Below are 16,587 nucleotides of genomic sequence, written 5' to 3'. Positions count from 1 at the left end.
TGAGCAGCACAGGCTGGGATGGAGCTGATCCCATTCCAGGCTGGGATAGAGCTGATCCCATCTTCAGTTTGGGATGGAGCTGATCCCATCTTCAGTTCGGGATGAAGCTGATCCCATTTCAGGCTGGGATGGAGCTGATCCCATCTCAGGCTGGGATGGAGCTGATCCCATCTCCAGTTTGGGATGGAGCTGATCCTATTCCAGACTGGGATGGAGCTGATCCAATTCCAGGCTGGGATGGAGCTGGTCCCATCTCAGACTGGGATGGAGCTGATCCCATCTCCAGTTTTGATGGAGCTGATCCCATCTCAGGCTGGAATGGAGCTGATCCCATCTCAGGCTGGGATGGAGCTGATCCCATCTCCAGTTTGGGATGGAGCTGATCCCATCTCCAGGCTGGGATGGAGCTGATCCCATCTCCAGTTTTGATGGAGCTGATCCCATCTCAGACTGGGATGGAGCTGATCCCATTCCAGGCTGGGATGGAGCTGATCCCATCTCAGGCTGGGATGGAGCTGATCCCATTCCAGACTGGGATGGAGCTGATCCCATTCCAGGCTGGGATGGAGCTGATCCCATCTCCAGTTTGGGATGGAGCTGATCCCATCTCCAGTTTTGATGGAGCTGATCCCATCTCAGACTGGGATGGAGCTGATCCCATTCCAGGCTGGGATGGAGCTGATCCCATCTCAGACTGGGATGGAGCTGATCCCATCTCCAGTTTTGATGGAGCTGATCCCATCTCCAGTTTTGATGGAGCTGATCCCATCTCAGACTGGGATGGAGCTGATCCCATCTCAGGCTGGGATGGAGCTGATCCCATTCCAGACTGGGATGGAGCTGATCCCATTCCAGGCTGGGATGGAGCTGATCCCATCTCAGACTGGGATGGAGCTGATCCCATCTCCAGTTTTGATGGAGCTGATCCCATCTCAGACTGGGATGGAGCTGATCCCATTCCAGGCTGGGATGGAGGAGCAAAGAGGGTGGATGAGAGGATAATTATCATCCCTTGAGTTAATTAGCTGCCTCTTATATTCTAAGTGGCAAGGAAAGCGTGGGAGGTTGGGAAACAAAGGCAGGACCCAACACAAACTTTGCAGAATTTTCCCTTTGTTTGTGTTGGGAATTCTCTGGGGGAAATGGGATGAGTGGAGAGCAGGAGGGAGGTTGGACAGAGCAGGAGAGAGGCAGGGAGGAGGGAAGTGGAGCCTAAACCTCAGCCCAGCAAAGGGATGGAGGTGAAGGGCCCCAAGGATGGGCAGGAGCATCACTCCAGCACTGTTGATGTTCCACACAGCAAACCCCAGCAAAACAAGGATAATAGTCCTGAAAATCACAGGAAAATCTGGCAGAGCCCAGGAAACCTGGCAAGGGCAATGCTTCAGGCCAGCAAAATCCTGCAGAGCCCAGAGGGGTCCATAAAGGAAAATGGTTCTGTTGTGGGGCCAGGACACTGAGCCCTGGATGTGGCACAAAGCTCTGTGCCAGATCCCAGCAATGTCAGCAGGGGATGACTGGGAAATTGAAGCTGCTTTACCACACATTGGGAAACTCCAGGGAGGCTGATAAAGGCTGAGCAGCGTTGGAGAGAGCAGCAGCTCCTGGGATTGGAGAGGGGACTGAGTGACCCCAGGATTGGAGAGGGGACTGAGTGACCCCAGGATTGGAGAGGGGACTGAGTGACCCCAGGAGTGCAGGGCAGGGACCTTGGGCAGGTGGGTGTTGGCACAGAGGAGACACAGCTTGTCCCATGTCCCACCATTCCCTCATCCACCAGCCACCCTGGAGCCTGGGAATGCAGGAGAGACCAACCAAGGGGACACCTGCCCAGGAAGGAGGGAAGAGCAGGAGGCAGCACAGCCCCACAGCCATGGGGCAGCCACTTGCAGCTGATATTTCTAATCTAAATTTAGAGGAGTTCCTCATTCCTTTGAGTGGCCTTGTGTGAGGAGTGACAGAGGAAACCCCCACTGCAGCTCTTCCACGAAGAGGAATTTGGCCCAGAGGCTGGATGTCCACACTTCTGGATAAAAATCTGCCAGTGGCACAAATCCTGACCTGGAACAGACCCTTTTCCCAGGTTTTACTGCATAATCCACCAGTCCTTCATCTGCTTATGGGGCCTCCAGTCAGTGCTGCCCCAGCTTCCCCTCCACAGCAGGGGCTGGGGGACACCAGCTCCATGTTCCTGGAGCTTCAGGACCATCCCCAGAAGGTGGAAATGAGCAGAAAAATGTCACTGGAGGAGAGGAGGGGGCAGAGAGGACATGAACAGGTTCCTGCAGCACTTCAGTGCACCCACCCCTCTGTGACAGCCTGCAGGACATGGGGTGAGAGCTGGGCAGGGCAGGAAGGCAGAGCTGGGTGGGAGAGAAAGGGGGTTCAGAGACCCCCAGAGCACCCCTCTGTACAAAAATCATCCCCTGCTCCTCCCACCACTCACAGACAGGAGAGGGATGGCAGCCCCTGACAGGAGCTGTGCTGAGGGGCAGTGGAAGGGCTGTGGGACAACAGAAAGTGAACATCAGCAAATGCCCTCCCTGAGCTCCAGGAAGCAGCAGGCAGGCACAGGAGGGGCAGGAGGAGAGGGAGAAGCAGCAATGTGGGGGAGGACTCCGGGAGAAGGGCTCACGTGGGCACCACACCAACTTATCTGCTCCTTGCAGCAGGGAGATGGAGGAGGAACAAAGCTGTTCCCAGATAATGAGGAGAGATAGGGAGCAGGGAGAACAATGACATGCAGCTCTCCCTGCTCAGCACATGAAGAACTCAACCCCCAAAGTCACTTATGCTACAGAAACCATTATTTATTTGTCAGGTTTCAGCTGGAATCTTGTCCAAACTGTGCATCCATGACACTTCCTGCTCCTCCAGGAATGGAGGGATGGAGCTGGCTTCCCACAGGGGGAGAGGAATAAAAAAAAAAGACCAAAGCTTTATGAAAGATCAGATTTATTGGTCAGACAGAATGTCTTTGCCCCTTGCACTTTTTGTGTATCCACCACATGGAAAAGGTAACTTAAAAACCTAAACCATGAAATTTTGGCTTAGGGGTCATGGAAAAGCACCCCAAGCAAAAGAAGGGAAAGCAGTGAAACCCAGGGCTGGTCTCAGTGACTGCACAGGGGTGAAGTGCCAGCCCAGCCCCTCTCCTGCAGGTTTGGGCACATTCCTCCACCTCTCCCCAGTACTTCAGACTGATTCCATTAACCCAGGAAAAAAGGTGTAAGTTAAAGCTTAACCTCAGTTTAAACAGAACTGACACAGCTTTGGTTTGCACCAGTAAGTTTACAAGGGCAAATCACAAAAATTAAAATTCTTTTAGATCAGTAAAAAGATGCCTCCTGGACTGGAGCTTTTGTTCCCCAAACTGGTTTTACCTGTCAGTGCTACCTGGGCTTAAGGTAAAGCCTCAGTCCCTGTTTCCAGCTGAACCCTGCTCTTCACCTGGTGCTCCCACAGCTCTGGGGCTCAGTACCCAGGGAGGGCACTGTGGCCACTTCATCCCTTCTGTTCCACCATCAATTCCCAGCTTGGAAGCAAGGACAGCACTGGAAACCCTCCAGGTGCTGTGGAAGGACATGATCCAGCCAAGAACACATCTGACACCCTGAGCCAGACCTTAGTCCCAGGGGTCAGCTCATCCTAAAAGGCTGAGGAACAAAATTCCACAGACACAGGTACACATACAATTAGAAAACATCCAATCTGTGACTTCAAGGAATTAAAAAAAAATAATTTATTCTAAAATAATTTTGATGTGTGTGGCCTGATGAGTTCCCAAGCATCCAGCCTGGCCTAGGGAACCTTTCCCTCCCTCCCCCTCTCTATCCCAATCCCTCTCCCAGCCACCACAGCCTTTTGTGCACAGGGCTGTTGTCCTGTTCCCAGGCACATTCCAATGCACTCCAAGGAAAACAAGAACCAGCAGCTCAATACCAGGACAGACATTTCAAACATGTGGCTCAGCACATGCTTTTTCCAAATCCCTGGGGATTTTTTCCCCCTCTTGGGGTAGGCAAGAACTCCTTGGAGAGCTCCTGTCCCTTCAGTGTCCCCCTCTGGCTTCCTGACCAAGATGAGATCCTTGCCATAAGGAATATTTCTGTTCACCCTGCAGTGCTCCCTGTCTCCTCAGCCCCTTCCCTCCCACAGGCTGCACTCTGGATGTGCCCAGAGTGACAATTGCAGCAGGGCGCTCCAGGCCAGGGTTTGGGCTCACATCCCAGGGCTTTCTGCAGCCCACAGGGATTTTCCTGGCCCCAGGGCCCAGCAGAGCCCTAGATGCTGTCGTAGGGCACGGCCAGGCCGATGTTGTAGCTGTAACCCGACACCCCGTCGTAGGAGGAGCGGCAGATGGGGAGGACGCTGTCCACGGCCAGCTGGTCCACAGAGAACTCGTAGGAATAAATGACCCCTCGGTACCTGTGTGGGAAATAAGCATTTCACCTCAGTGGGAGAGCAGGCAGAGCTGGAGATCACCACAAAAACCATCTGAATTGAAAAATGCTGCAGGAGCAGGATAAAAACCTCCATCCCCTCTGTGAGAGGCTGAGCACTTGGAGCAGGGAGAGCTCCCTCCTGCCTCCTCGCAGGGACCAGAGCTGGGAAGGGCTGGTGAATCACTGCCTCCAGCCCTGCAGAGACGTGACTGTCATCTGCTGAAACATCTCCAGGCTCTCCAGCACGGGGGAAGATAAATACATTGGTATTTGATAGTTCAATTAGCACTAACAGCCATTTGAGATGCAAATACCAAAACCTGCAGCTTAAATGCCAGTAGTTTTCCTTTAGGAGGAGACAGCATTACTAATATTTCAACCATGGAGAGGAATGCATTCCCTGTCTGGCTCCAGTGGGCTTTATGTTCCCCTGCTGAGGAAAAAAAGCTTTTTTTTTTTTTTGTGCCCAAGCAAATCAAGAGCCAATTCATCACTTGTTCTATAAACCTTACCCTTAAACTTCTTTTAATTTAATTTTTTTGCTGCTATACCCTCTCTGTAAGTGCTCTGGTGATGACTCAGGTGCTCAGGGTGCTATTTAAAAAGCAGATTGCTGAGGGCTGGTTCCTCACTTTCGGTGCAGGCTGGGGTCATCCTCGGTGATGCTGGAGCCCCGGGGGTTCTTCTCCTCGGGGATGTTGGCAGTGACCAGGCTGTGGGAATTGAACCACACGTGGCGAACGGGATGTCTGCAAAACAACGCGGGGCGGGGGGTGAGGGCTGCACGGCCAAAGCCCGAGCGCTGGGGCAGGGAAACACGGAGTGACAGAAACCAGCGCCTCGCCGGGGCCAGAGGCTGCGAGCCGGCGCTGCTGCTCCTCCGCAGCTCATCCCGCAGCTTCTGTCCCCACCTAGCGGGCTCTTCCCAGAACACAGCCTGGGGAGCGGGGAGAGCACGGCGTGAGCTGGCTGCACCTAGGGCAAGGGCAGGAGGCTTCCCCAGAGGAAAGGGAAGCACACCCCACTCACCCATGCACTGAGCTGGCTTAGAAATGCACAATAAGGCACAAGGTGAGAGCCCTGGAGTGGGAAGGGACCCCCAGGATCACCCAGGCCAGCTGTGCCCTGCCCAGACCCCCAGCACTGCCAGCCTGTCCATCCCTGCAGCTCCTGGAGCTCTGGCAGCCCCCGGGGAGCCTCTGGGGGAAGAACCTTGCCCTGATCTCCACCTGAACTCCCTGGCCCAGCTCCAGCCATGCCCTGTCTCCCCTCAGGCTCCTCTGCTCCAGCTGAACATTCCAAGTGCCCTCAGCCCCTCGTGCCCCTCCTGTGGTCACTCAGGTCAGGTGTTCATCCCTTTCCCTCTCCCTGGTGAATAACTGACCCCAAACCCCAGGAACAGCACCTTCTGTCCAAGCAGGAGTCACTTCTCTGCTCATCTCCACACCCCAAATGTGTCTCCTGTCACCTCCCTCAGCTCCTGCTCCTGTTTTCCATCCCTGGGATAACAGCACACACCTTATCTAGGAAAGCCTTTTGATTGAAGTGATCCCTTCTGATTGCTCTATAGATTAAACACTGTTTTCTACATGTTTAATCTAATGGTTTCACTTGGAGTACATCCCTGAGCTCAGCCCTGCTCTGCTCCTGGAGCAGCACTAATGAGCATGCCAAGGAGACAATCAATGGAATATTGTCCTTAATGCATCTGCCACATCACAACAGGCTTTATCATTCCCAGGGTCAACACAGAAAGTGATACCTGCTATTAATCAATGACAACTCCAGCTTGAACTTCCCTGGCTGTAAATACCTCATCTAGCTCCTCTCTGGGGAAGATGCATTAAAATAATAAGAATAAAAAAAAAAGAAATCAGGATTTATCTGTTCATTTTATGGATATCACTCAACTTACAAGGGGCTAAATCCTCGAGTCTTTATCCAGACAAAGCCTGGGAATTGTGCTTTGATCAGGAAATCTTCATTTAGCTGTACACAGTGTCAGCTCCAGGATGCTGATATCTGCTTGTACTTTCAGTACAGTGCTCCTTGTACTCAGTACAAACCAGTATTTCAATATTTAAATGAGTTTAAATGCTTTGATCCTCACCATTAAGGGTATGTGTGGATGAGGTGAACAGAAATGCTGGGATTGTGATGGATACACTGCATGGAGACAGCCAGAACCAGCCACTCTCAAAACAGTGATTCCACACCTGAACAGAGCCTGGGGATGGGGCAGGATGGAGTCACTGAGTGAACTTCACAGAAAGCCCAGGGGGAACTGCTGGATCCCTGGAATTTTTGAGCTTTCTGTGCTTTCTGGCACTGACCCCCTGGACAACACTACTTTTAACCTGAGGCCTTGGAGAGGCTTCCAAATTTGAGTGATGGAGTTAAAGTCACAGGTGTGCAGTTAAACAGAAGTGTGTGATTTCACATGGTGAAGGGTTTTTAATTTGAGGTTTTTATAGTATAGTAATAGGCATGGGACAAGATGGAGGATTTTGGGGGTTGTCTCCTTTCTGTCCTCCTCCTTCTTCATGGTTTCAGGCAGTAGTTTTTGGTTGGACAGTGCTGCACTGCAGGTCACAGGAGTTTGGTTATTGGGTTAAAAGTATAAAGAGTACAGGTGTTAATTCTCTATGACTGTTTAGGTTTATAATACCTTGTAACTAGCTAGATTCAGCTCCATTTTGCTCACTTTTAGCTGGTAGCTAGAAGTGTTGCAGAACTACCTTAGATAAGATTTAATAAACAACCAAACCCAAACATGAGAAATTCATCTCCTTCGTGTTTTTTAATCCTGGCTATGAGTGAAGACAAATAAAACTTTAGACAAGCCACTAATTAAGTGGGTATTTTAACTATATTTAACTATTATAGGAACAACTCCCCTGCTCCCCAACACTGACTGAAACACTCAGCTAATGAGTAAAAAGGCCAGGAGAGCTAAAGGCTCCAGCTGGGGAAACAAACCACATGGAAACCAAGAATTCCCTCATTCCCACACCCTCCTTCAGCCCTGGCACCCCAGGCTGAGTTACCTGGCGTGCATCTCCCAGAGTTTGGTGCCCATGCGCTGGTCCCACACACACACCAGCCCCTCCTCCCCTCCACTGACGATTTTCCATTCGTCCATCTGCACTGCAGACACGCCCAGCTGGTGGCCATAGACAGAGCACACAGCCTCAGCAGAGCGCAGGTCAAACACCCTCACCCTGCAGGGAGACAGGGAAAACAGGGTGAGAACAGGGGTAAAAAAACAGGGGTAAAACAGGGGTAAAAACAGGGATAAAGCAGGGTAAAAACAGAGGTCAAACACCCCTCACCCTGCAGGGAGACAGGGAAAACAGGGTGAGAACAGGGGTAAAAAAACAGAGATAAAACAGGGGTAAAACAGGGGTAAAAACAGGGATAAAACAGGGTAAAACAGGGGTAAAAAAGGGGTAAAAACAGGGATAAAACAGGGAAAACAGGGTGAAAACAGGGGTAAGAACAGGGTAAAAACAGGGATAAAACAGGGAGTCTCAGCAGAGCGCAGGTCAAACACTCTCACCCTGCAGGGAGACAGGGAAAACAGGGTGAGAACAGGGACAAAAAAAAGAGGGAGAAAACAGGGGTAAAAAAGGGATAAAACAGGGTAAAAACAGAGATAAAACAGGGTAAAAACAGGGATAAAACAGGGGTTAGAACAGGGTAAAAACAGGGATAAAACAGGGATAAAACAGGGTAAAACCAGGGATAAAGCAGGGGTTAGAACAGGGTAAAAACAGGGATAAAACAGGGGTAAAAACAGGGATAAAACAGGGATAAAAACAGGGATAAAACAGGGAGTCTCAGCAGAGCGCAGGTCAAACACCCTCACCCTGCAGGGAGACAGGGAAAACAGGGTGAGAACAAGGGTAAAAAAACAGGGATAAAACAGGGGTAAAAAATGGTAAAAACAGGGATAAAACAGGGTAAAAACAGGGATAAAACAGGGATAAAACAGGGTAAAACCAGGGATACAAACAGGGTAAAAAAGGAATAAAACAGGGGTAAGAACAGGGATAAAAACAGGGATAAAACCGGGGATAAAACAGGGAGAAAACAGGGATACAAACAGGGAGAAAAACAGAGATACCAACAGGGAAAACAGGGTGAGAACAGGGGTAAAAAATACAGGAATAAAACAGGGGTAAAACAGGGGTAAAAACAGGGATAAAACAGGGTAAATACAGAGATACAAACAGGGTAAAACCAGGGGTACAAACAGGGAGAAAACCAGGGATACAAACAGGGAAAACAGGGTAAAAAAAGGGATACAAACAGGGGTAAAAACAGGGTAAAAAACGGGATAAAACAGGGATACAAACAGGGGCCTCAGCAGAGCACAGGTCAAACACCCTCACCCTGCAGGGAAACAGGGAAAACAAGGTAAAAATGGGGATAAACCAGGGAGAAAACAGGAATACAAACAGGGAAAAAAACAAACAGGTGTAAAACAGGGAGAAAAACAGGGATAAAACCAGAGGTAAAACAGGGGTAAAAACAGAGAGAAAAACAGGGATACAAACAGGGCAAATAGGGTAAAAAAAAAAAGATACAAACAGGGGTAAAAACAGGGAAAACAGGGTAAAACCAGGGATACAAACAGGGTCCTCAGCACAGTGCAGGTCAAACACCCTCAGCCTGCAGGGAAACAGGGAAAACAAGATAAAAATGGGGATAAAACAGGGATACAAACAGGGAGAAAACAGGGATAGAAACAGGGGTAAAACCAGAGAGAAAATCAGGGATACAAACAGGGACAACAGAGTAAAAACAGGGAGAAAACAGGGAAAAACTAGGGGTAAAACTGGGATAGAAACAGGGAAAAAACAAGGGATACTGGTGGTGGAACTGGATGAGCTTTAAGGTCTCTACCCAACCATTCCATGATTCTATGAATGATGATATAAAATAAAAGTGAAATTTGGAGAAAGCTCCTCTCTCTGTGCCTCCTGAATAATCAGCAATGCCATGAGACATGAAACATCCATTTTGGGTTCACTGTTAGCACATCCCACCCCTTGGTACATGCCCACTTCCACTATGGATGAGGGGTGATATTACCAGGATCAAGGAAAGGATTATTATTGAAAAGATTTCAGAGGAGATTAAATGTGTGGTAATTAAAAAAAGACAGGGAATTACAGGTTCATACCCTTGACTTAATCACCAATATTCAAAGCAAGCACCCAGGATCTGCTCTGACTTCAAAAATGCAACTGACTGTGAGCAGTTTTTAAGTACATCTGATTTTTGGACATTACTGACCACCCAGACAAAGCATTTTGAAGAGAAATAGATTGAAGACTCAGCCAGAAGCAGATCTACTGAAAAAGAGCTTAAGATTCCAAGCACTGCTACAAGGCCACAATACCAGTGACAGCTAATGGTGTTAAATTTTAAACTCAGCTCATATCACCAAGGAGTGGGGGGTTTGAGCCTTATTTATCAAGATTGAAAGATAAAGCAAAGTACATAAATAAATCAAAAATGCAGCAAGTGAAACAGAAGGAAAGGGGAAACATTGATCTCAGATTTGAAAAGAAGCCAGAGCAAGTTCCTCCCAGCTGATGGCTATCAGGAACAAACCCATCAGGTAGACATTAATTCCAGAAAAAGCCAAAACACACTTGTTCCAACACATTAACTGTGCTTCATTCCATACCCCTGCTAGGATCCTAATGGTGCTGCAAGTCCTTCCTCTCCCCTTCTCCAGGGATTGCATCATAGGATTTTACAAACAGCACATCTCAGGGGCTGAGACAAGGCAGCAGAGAGTCCAGAGCTCCAGCAGAGCAGCATCCATCTGAGTCTGCCAGGGAGGAAACCAGGGGGCACAGCCATCCCACAGCAAGAGAGGGGCAAGGATTCCTCCCAGCTCCAGCAGAGAGGAGCTCTGGCTGCAGCCTGGGGCTGTGCTCTAGGAAAGGATGGGGTTTTTGGAAGGGCTCACTCCTGGAGCTCTGGCTGCAGCTGGGGCTGTGCTCTAGGAAAGGATGGGGTTTTTGGAAGGGCTCACTCCTGGAGCTCTGGCTGCAGCCTGGGGCTGGGTTTTTGGAAGGGCTCACTCCTGGAGCTCTGGCTGCAGCCTGGGGCTGTGCTCTAGGAAAGGATGGGGTTTTTGGAAGGGCTCACTCCTGGAGCTCTGGCTGCAGCCTGGGGCTGTGCTCTAGGAAAGGATGGGGTTTTTGGATGGGCTCACTCCTGGAGCTCTGGCTGCAGCCTGGGGCTGTGCTCTAGGAAAGGATGGGGTTTTTGGAAGGGCTCACTCCTGGAGCTCTGGCTGCAGCCTGGGGCTGTGCTCTAGGAAAGGATGGGGTTTTTGGAAGGGCTCACTCCCCACTGCCCTGTGTGTGTTCTCACAGCAACCAAAGCTGCTCCTGTTTGGAAAGCACAGCTGGAAGCCAAGATCTGAGTGAGCCCTGCTCATCCCATGAGGAAGCACCCAGCTTTCAGGCAGGTGTCCCTGCTGGCACACCCCTGGGACACCCAGAGGCACACTTGGCTGCTCAGATGAGCCTTAAGGAAATAAAGGAACAGTGTTCTGCCAATCCTGTAACACAAACCTGGCCCAGCAGGTCCTGCCTGGACAGCTGGGCTCAGTGGGAGCACTCTGGACTCATCCCAGCTCCAGGGAGGTGTCCTCCCTGCCTTGGGATGAGCTGCCTGGCCTTCAGGAGAGCATGCAACACGTTTGGATCCACACCTTTCTGGGTCTGCCATATGTTTGCTTTCCCAGCACTCCTCTCCACCAAAGAAAAGCAGGATCAGCACAGGCTCCCTGCTAGGAGGCCTCTTGCCAGAGCAAAGCACAGCTCAGGAATCAAATCAATCAGCAGTGCTTCAGCAGGAATTTCAGATGGAAAGACAGATTTTACAGGTCCTACCAAAAACACTTTGTGAGTATTACTTTTCAAAATCATGGTTTTGAGTAAAAGAAGAGCAGATTCAAGTGAAATTGGGAAATTGCTGTAATTAATTCAAGCACTAAGTGTTCCCTCTGGCCAGCAGCAGCCTGAGCTTCCAGGGCAAGGACCTGTTTAACAAACCCACTCCACAATATGGCCATGGAGATTCCAGTCTCATTCCACTTGTGGATGCCCAGCACCCTCCTGCAGCACCACAGGAGGATCTGACCTCTGAGGTACTCTGCTCCTGCCTCCTGGATGCCAAACCTACCTTCCCAACTATTAATCCCTAACTCCTTGCTGTTCTTCCAACCCCTTGAAGTCAATCAGTGCTGAAGCTGAACATCCCCAAAGCTTTCTGGAGGGGAAGGGCACAGACTCTGCTATCCCTCTGCTATAAAGAGGAGGGATATCAGCTCCAGCTCCTCTCCTGTTATTGTGCAGGAGATCAAAATTGGAGGTAGCTTTACTGGGGTGCTTTGGAAGAACAATTATCTGCTTTTAGAGGGAAAAAACCTCCCAGGGATTCAATTCCACTTATCAAACTTCAGCTATTTCCTTTATCCTCCTTGCTAAGAAAGTGTGAGGCTTGCTTGCACTCCCTATTCTCCAGGAAGGAAGAAAAAAAAAAGCTGTTTGACAAAATAATCATTTTTGCAAGCTGCTGCACTGGTCTGGGATTTGGCAGAGGGAAGTGCCCGCCTTCCAATCTGATCCCAGCACCAGAGCAGAGCACCACCTGCAGCCTGCTGCCCAGTGTGGAAAGGAGGAGGGAAGGAAGCAGCAGCCATTAGACACTGGCTCCTGGCCATCCCACATCTCCTTTGGTGCACTGGATCAGACCCCACAAACGACTTGCCAAAAAAAGGAAATCTAAAAATTGGACTCAAAGGGTCTTTTTAAGCACTTTAATCCTTTCGCACTGCCTGCTCCCAGCGCGGCCACTCCTGGCAGCAGGCACTGAGCTGGGAAAATCCTGCTCCCCAAGCCAAGCAGCTAAAGAGAAAGCTGCTAATCAGCTAAATAGAAGCTGGAATCTGTTCACATGAAAGTCTCTTTTCCTCTCTGTCACCTGAGGGACATCACAGTGCTCCGAATACACTTTTGACATCATTTGGCAGCCGGGCCCATCTCATCCTCCATGATTCATCCCTTAGGTTATGTTTTTAATATCAGAAAGTGAGCTTTTAAATGCCAAACTCATTTTGTGGGTGGTGGTGGGGAAGTGGAAGATATTCCAAGTGGTCTCACTGGGCTGTGCACCAACTGTGTCCACCAAATGGCTCCAAGAGCTCCTCTTCCCATGGAGCTTCCCAGACAAAGCACACTCACAGCCACATCCAGCTATTACCTAATAGTTTGTTCCTCAATTTCATGGAAACACAACAGGAGAAACCAACTGCAGAGGTAGGACAGGAAGCTGGAGGTGGGCTCTGGGGATCACCTACCTTCTGTCCTTGTTGCCTGCCACCAGCATGTTGGGGGGGCTGCTGTGGAGGTTGACACAGGAGAAGTCACCTATGGAGTTGCCCACCTTGGTCACACACTGGTTTGTTTCTAGGTTGTAAAGAAGGATCTGGCAGAGAGAGAATAAAACACAACATCAATTCAGCAGGAGCACCACCACTACCACGTTTTGCTGCAGCACAAAGCAGAGCTGTGACCACCAGGAGTTCTGCAGGACTCATTTTTGATGTGTAAAACAGAACCAAGAGTCAGATCTACCCCTGTGAAGAAAGGCAATGCCACCCACAGAAATGAGGAATTCAAGTTTCCTAGTGAAATCCAGCAAGAAGCAGGGATGCATCATCAGGATGGTCAGGTACAGCTCTCAGACAAACCACACAGTTGAAATCTTCAGGGTTACAGGAAAAACAAAGAGTTTCCTCATCAATTTTAACTTTTGAGAGAGCAGCAAAAGCAAACAGCACCAGCCCTGAGGAGGTCTGGACAGATGGACAGTGAGCTGCAGGGCAGAGCTGACCACAGCCCTGCTGAGAGCCTGGGTACTCTCACACACACAGAGAAATGTCACATCTGAAGTGGCAGCTCAGATGGGAAAGGCAGGAAAACAATTCTGATTTTAGGCAGCATGTGAGATGATTCAACCAGAGCCTGGATGAGAAGCACAAGTTGTTCCCCATTTGTTCCCACTCCTCAATCAGTTTAATCACATTTGCTGCCTTCCTGTGGGGCCACATCAGATCTGTCTATTTGGGCCTTTCAATTTAGGAGAACAAGTATTTATAGAAACAGAAAAATGCACTGGTCAGAGCTCAGTGGAGCTCAGTGCACCTGGCCTTATATAACTTCATAAACATGATTAAATTTCATGGTGATGCTCATTGAAATGAAAAGAAACCTTGTGACCATGAAAAGACTTAATGGTATTTAAAGCATCAGAAAAACCCCACAGCTTCCATGGCAACACCAGCATGGCCATGTCAACATTGCATCAATATTCTTTACTTCTAATTTGCTGATTATAGCCACGTGCAGCTCAATAAACATTGCACTATCTGGATGTATTATTTCAACATTTGCCAGAACAGCAGCACTGATGCTGCCTGGCCTTTTATTTCCTATCTGTGCCATTTCAGAGATCTGAAAGCTGAGAGCAGGAGAAGATAATTTTGTGATGGAGCCTCTGGGCAACCCAAGATCTTGAGGAACAGGGAAGAGAGAGGCAGAGAATTTGCAGGTTTCCTCCACCTGCCATTCTCCCAGGTAAATTCAGACATATTTCAGCTCCCTATTAGGATCAACACATCCACATCCAACTCCCTTAGGTGCTCCTAAGAATTATAATCTCCCAATTAGTTCTTTGTGAAGCTGCTCAAAAAACACGGCATTTTCCATCCTTAAGACCCAGAAAACCAAAGCAAGGAATGACCTTAGTTGGAAAACCTAGGACATGAAAGTTAAATTTAAATAAAAATTAATTTAAACTTCCACCCTAAGGAAAAAGCTGCTACACACTGCGTGGCAATGTTGGTGTTTGAGGTAAAAAATCAGTTTACAGCCTGTTCTCACTTCAGCCCAGCTCCCAACAGCTCAGTAATCAAACCCACAGATAATGATGTTCTGGCAAAGGCACCTCGAAGGGTTTTCAGAGCAAAGGAAATTAATATCTGTGCCTGGCAACCCAAACTTCTCCTTGGAAAGTTTGGAACAAAAGACAAAGTCAATAAACTGCTGAATTCAGCTTAAGAACAAGAAGTGCTGGGGTCAGGAGCAAGGTATTCCAGCTCCCAGTTGAGCCCTTCCCAGCTGGATGTTAAAACTCCAGAGGGGAGAGGGCCAAAAGCTGATTTCTTAAAAGTCCCCTGGGGCTGATACTTGCAGTGAACATCCATAAACTATTAATTTACCTAAATGACCAGAGTTCCCATTTCTGCTATAAATATAGGATACATACTTGAACATCCAGCCATGGCCATGAAAGGCTGGAATGAAAAACTGCTTCCAAGTAGCACTGAAAGATTCCCATGGAACATTTTCCAAGTTACAGTTTCTCCTGCCTGCAGCCCCGTGGCAAAGCTCACAGGTAACAGCAGCTGGAAAAATGTCTTATTTCTCCTCACATAACTTGTAGGTGGCCACCAATTTAAAGTATTTGAATCTCATAATCTGTAAAAAAAGTAAGGGTTCACACCCACAAAAATGGAAGAAAAGCTAATATCATTTTCTCCTACCCCCTTCAATTCCTTCTCATGTCCATCTCTATTCTTTTAAAGACTGCTTATTTTGACCATCAATAGGAAGACTGATGGTTAAAATAAAATTTATTTTAAATTTTACCACGCACAAATGTCCTTCTAACCATTAGTCCCACCACTGGAAGATTCTCTGTGATTTTCAGTATCCAGGTTTTGTCTTTCTTCAAATTCATCCTGTCTTGAGCAGTTTTATGACCTGCAAATCAATTTCAAACCCTTATTGTGACCAATTGATAAGTAAAGAAGCTAAAAGCACTCAGAATGCTTCAGTGTGAATAATAATTTCCTGGAGACAGGGATTTAAAAGCATGCTGATGACAATTCTGAAGTTGCTGGAACACCTCTGATGAGCTCTCCTGTAATATCCCAAGGCAAGAAGGATTTTCTTTACAAAGGCCAAGGAGAGAGAATGGAAATACCTGGTCAATAGGGACTTGAAATAAGGGCCTGTGTGTTAAAGGGCAGATAAAGTATAAAATCTCTGGGAGGCTTATAATCCTATAATGCACACTGCAAAGGGATTACCCTTTTAAAGGTATTTATAATCCTATAATGGACACCCAAGCCCAGTGACCTAATAGGTACTGAACTGAGGGAAGTGAACCAAGAGCATGTGGGTGTGAAATGAAGAATCCTGGGATAACACACTAATGAGCAGCCCTGGCCCCACGGGGACCTCAGGGAGGAAAAGCATTAAAGACCCCGTGCAGCCAGCACCGGGATCACACGCCCCAAATAAAAAGTGTCACCTATTAACATTGGCCAAATGAAAAGTCCAAATTGCTGGCCAAGAGCCAGGCAATCTCCCTGAATGCTTAATAATTCAACAAGCCAGGAATAGCCAGAGCACCTCCAGCATTCTGTTTAGTTAAAGACCACAGAGATTAGCAAACACATTATCCATCTCCGAGGCGATCCTTTCCCTGTTACAAGTCCCTTAACGACCTTTACCATCCCTCCCTCTCTCTCTCTCTCTTTTAATAAGGCTGAGCAAATGGGACTTCATTTCAGCCCACTGCCACAGACTGGGGTATTAATTATTCATGCTCATAGTCTCCCCTTTGTTAAGGCAGTGCATTAGACTAATTCCCCTCTTTACTGGGCGACTTGGGCACGGCTCAGCTCCTCCGGGAACTCGGCAAACTCACCAGCCCAGGCACAGGAAAAAAAGGCAAAGTTTCTGTTCTGCATGGGACTGCAGAGCAGTGGGGAAGGGAACTCTCTTTAAATGCTGTCCAAGAACTCATGAAAGATGCCTGACATTAATTCCCAAAGAATTAAAGGCTCTGGAGGCAGAAGAGCTGAGCTGTGAGCTTTGTTACATCTCGCAGCTAAGTGAGGTCAAGCGTGGTCGATGCACTCTGCTTGAGACACTTCCAAGAAAAGCCAAGGAAATGAAGGAAATGCTGCTGATGGAACTCTTCCATGCGTGGCCAAAATCCCAGCAGGTGTTTTGGGATGCTGTGTTGTTGGAGATGTCTT

At 48.5% G+C, this 16,587-nt stretch overlaps 1 protein-coding gene across 1 annotated transcript in view; it reads right to left on the bottom strand.

The window, feature by feature from the left end:
- Positions 1–2,938: 2,938 nt before the first annotated feature.
- The window catches only part of FBXW8 (F-box and WD repeat domain containing 8), a 52,082-nt gene continuing 38,433 nt past the window's right edge, over positions 2,939–16,587 (bottom strand). The window contains exons 8-11 of the mRNA XM_056504418.1: positions 12,835–12,962; positions 7,493–7,666; positions 5,078–5,194; positions 2,939–4,428 (exon numbers count right to left, since the gene is read on the bottom strand). Coding sequence (XP_056360393.1) covers positions 4,284–4,428; positions 5,078–5,194; positions 7,493–7,666; positions 12,835–12,962 — 564 coding nt within the window. The 3' untranslated portion in view covers positions 2,939–4,283. The remainder of the gene's footprint in view (positions 4,429–5,077; positions 5,195–7,492; positions 7,667–12,834; positions 12,963–16,587) is intronic.

The sequence above is a fragment of the Oenanthe melanoleuca genome, chromosome 15 (genome assembly GCF_029582105.1).
Source record: "Oenanthe melanoleuca isolate GR-GAL-2019-014 chromosome 15, OMel1.0, whole genome shotgun sequence".
Classification (NCBI taxonomy): domain Eukaryota; kingdom Metazoa; phylum Chordata; class Aves; order Passeriformes; family Muscicapidae; genus Oenanthe; species Oenanthe melanoleuca.
The sequence above is the reverse complement of the archived record's forward strand: the minus strand, read 5'-3'. Positions and strand labels throughout refer to the sequence as shown.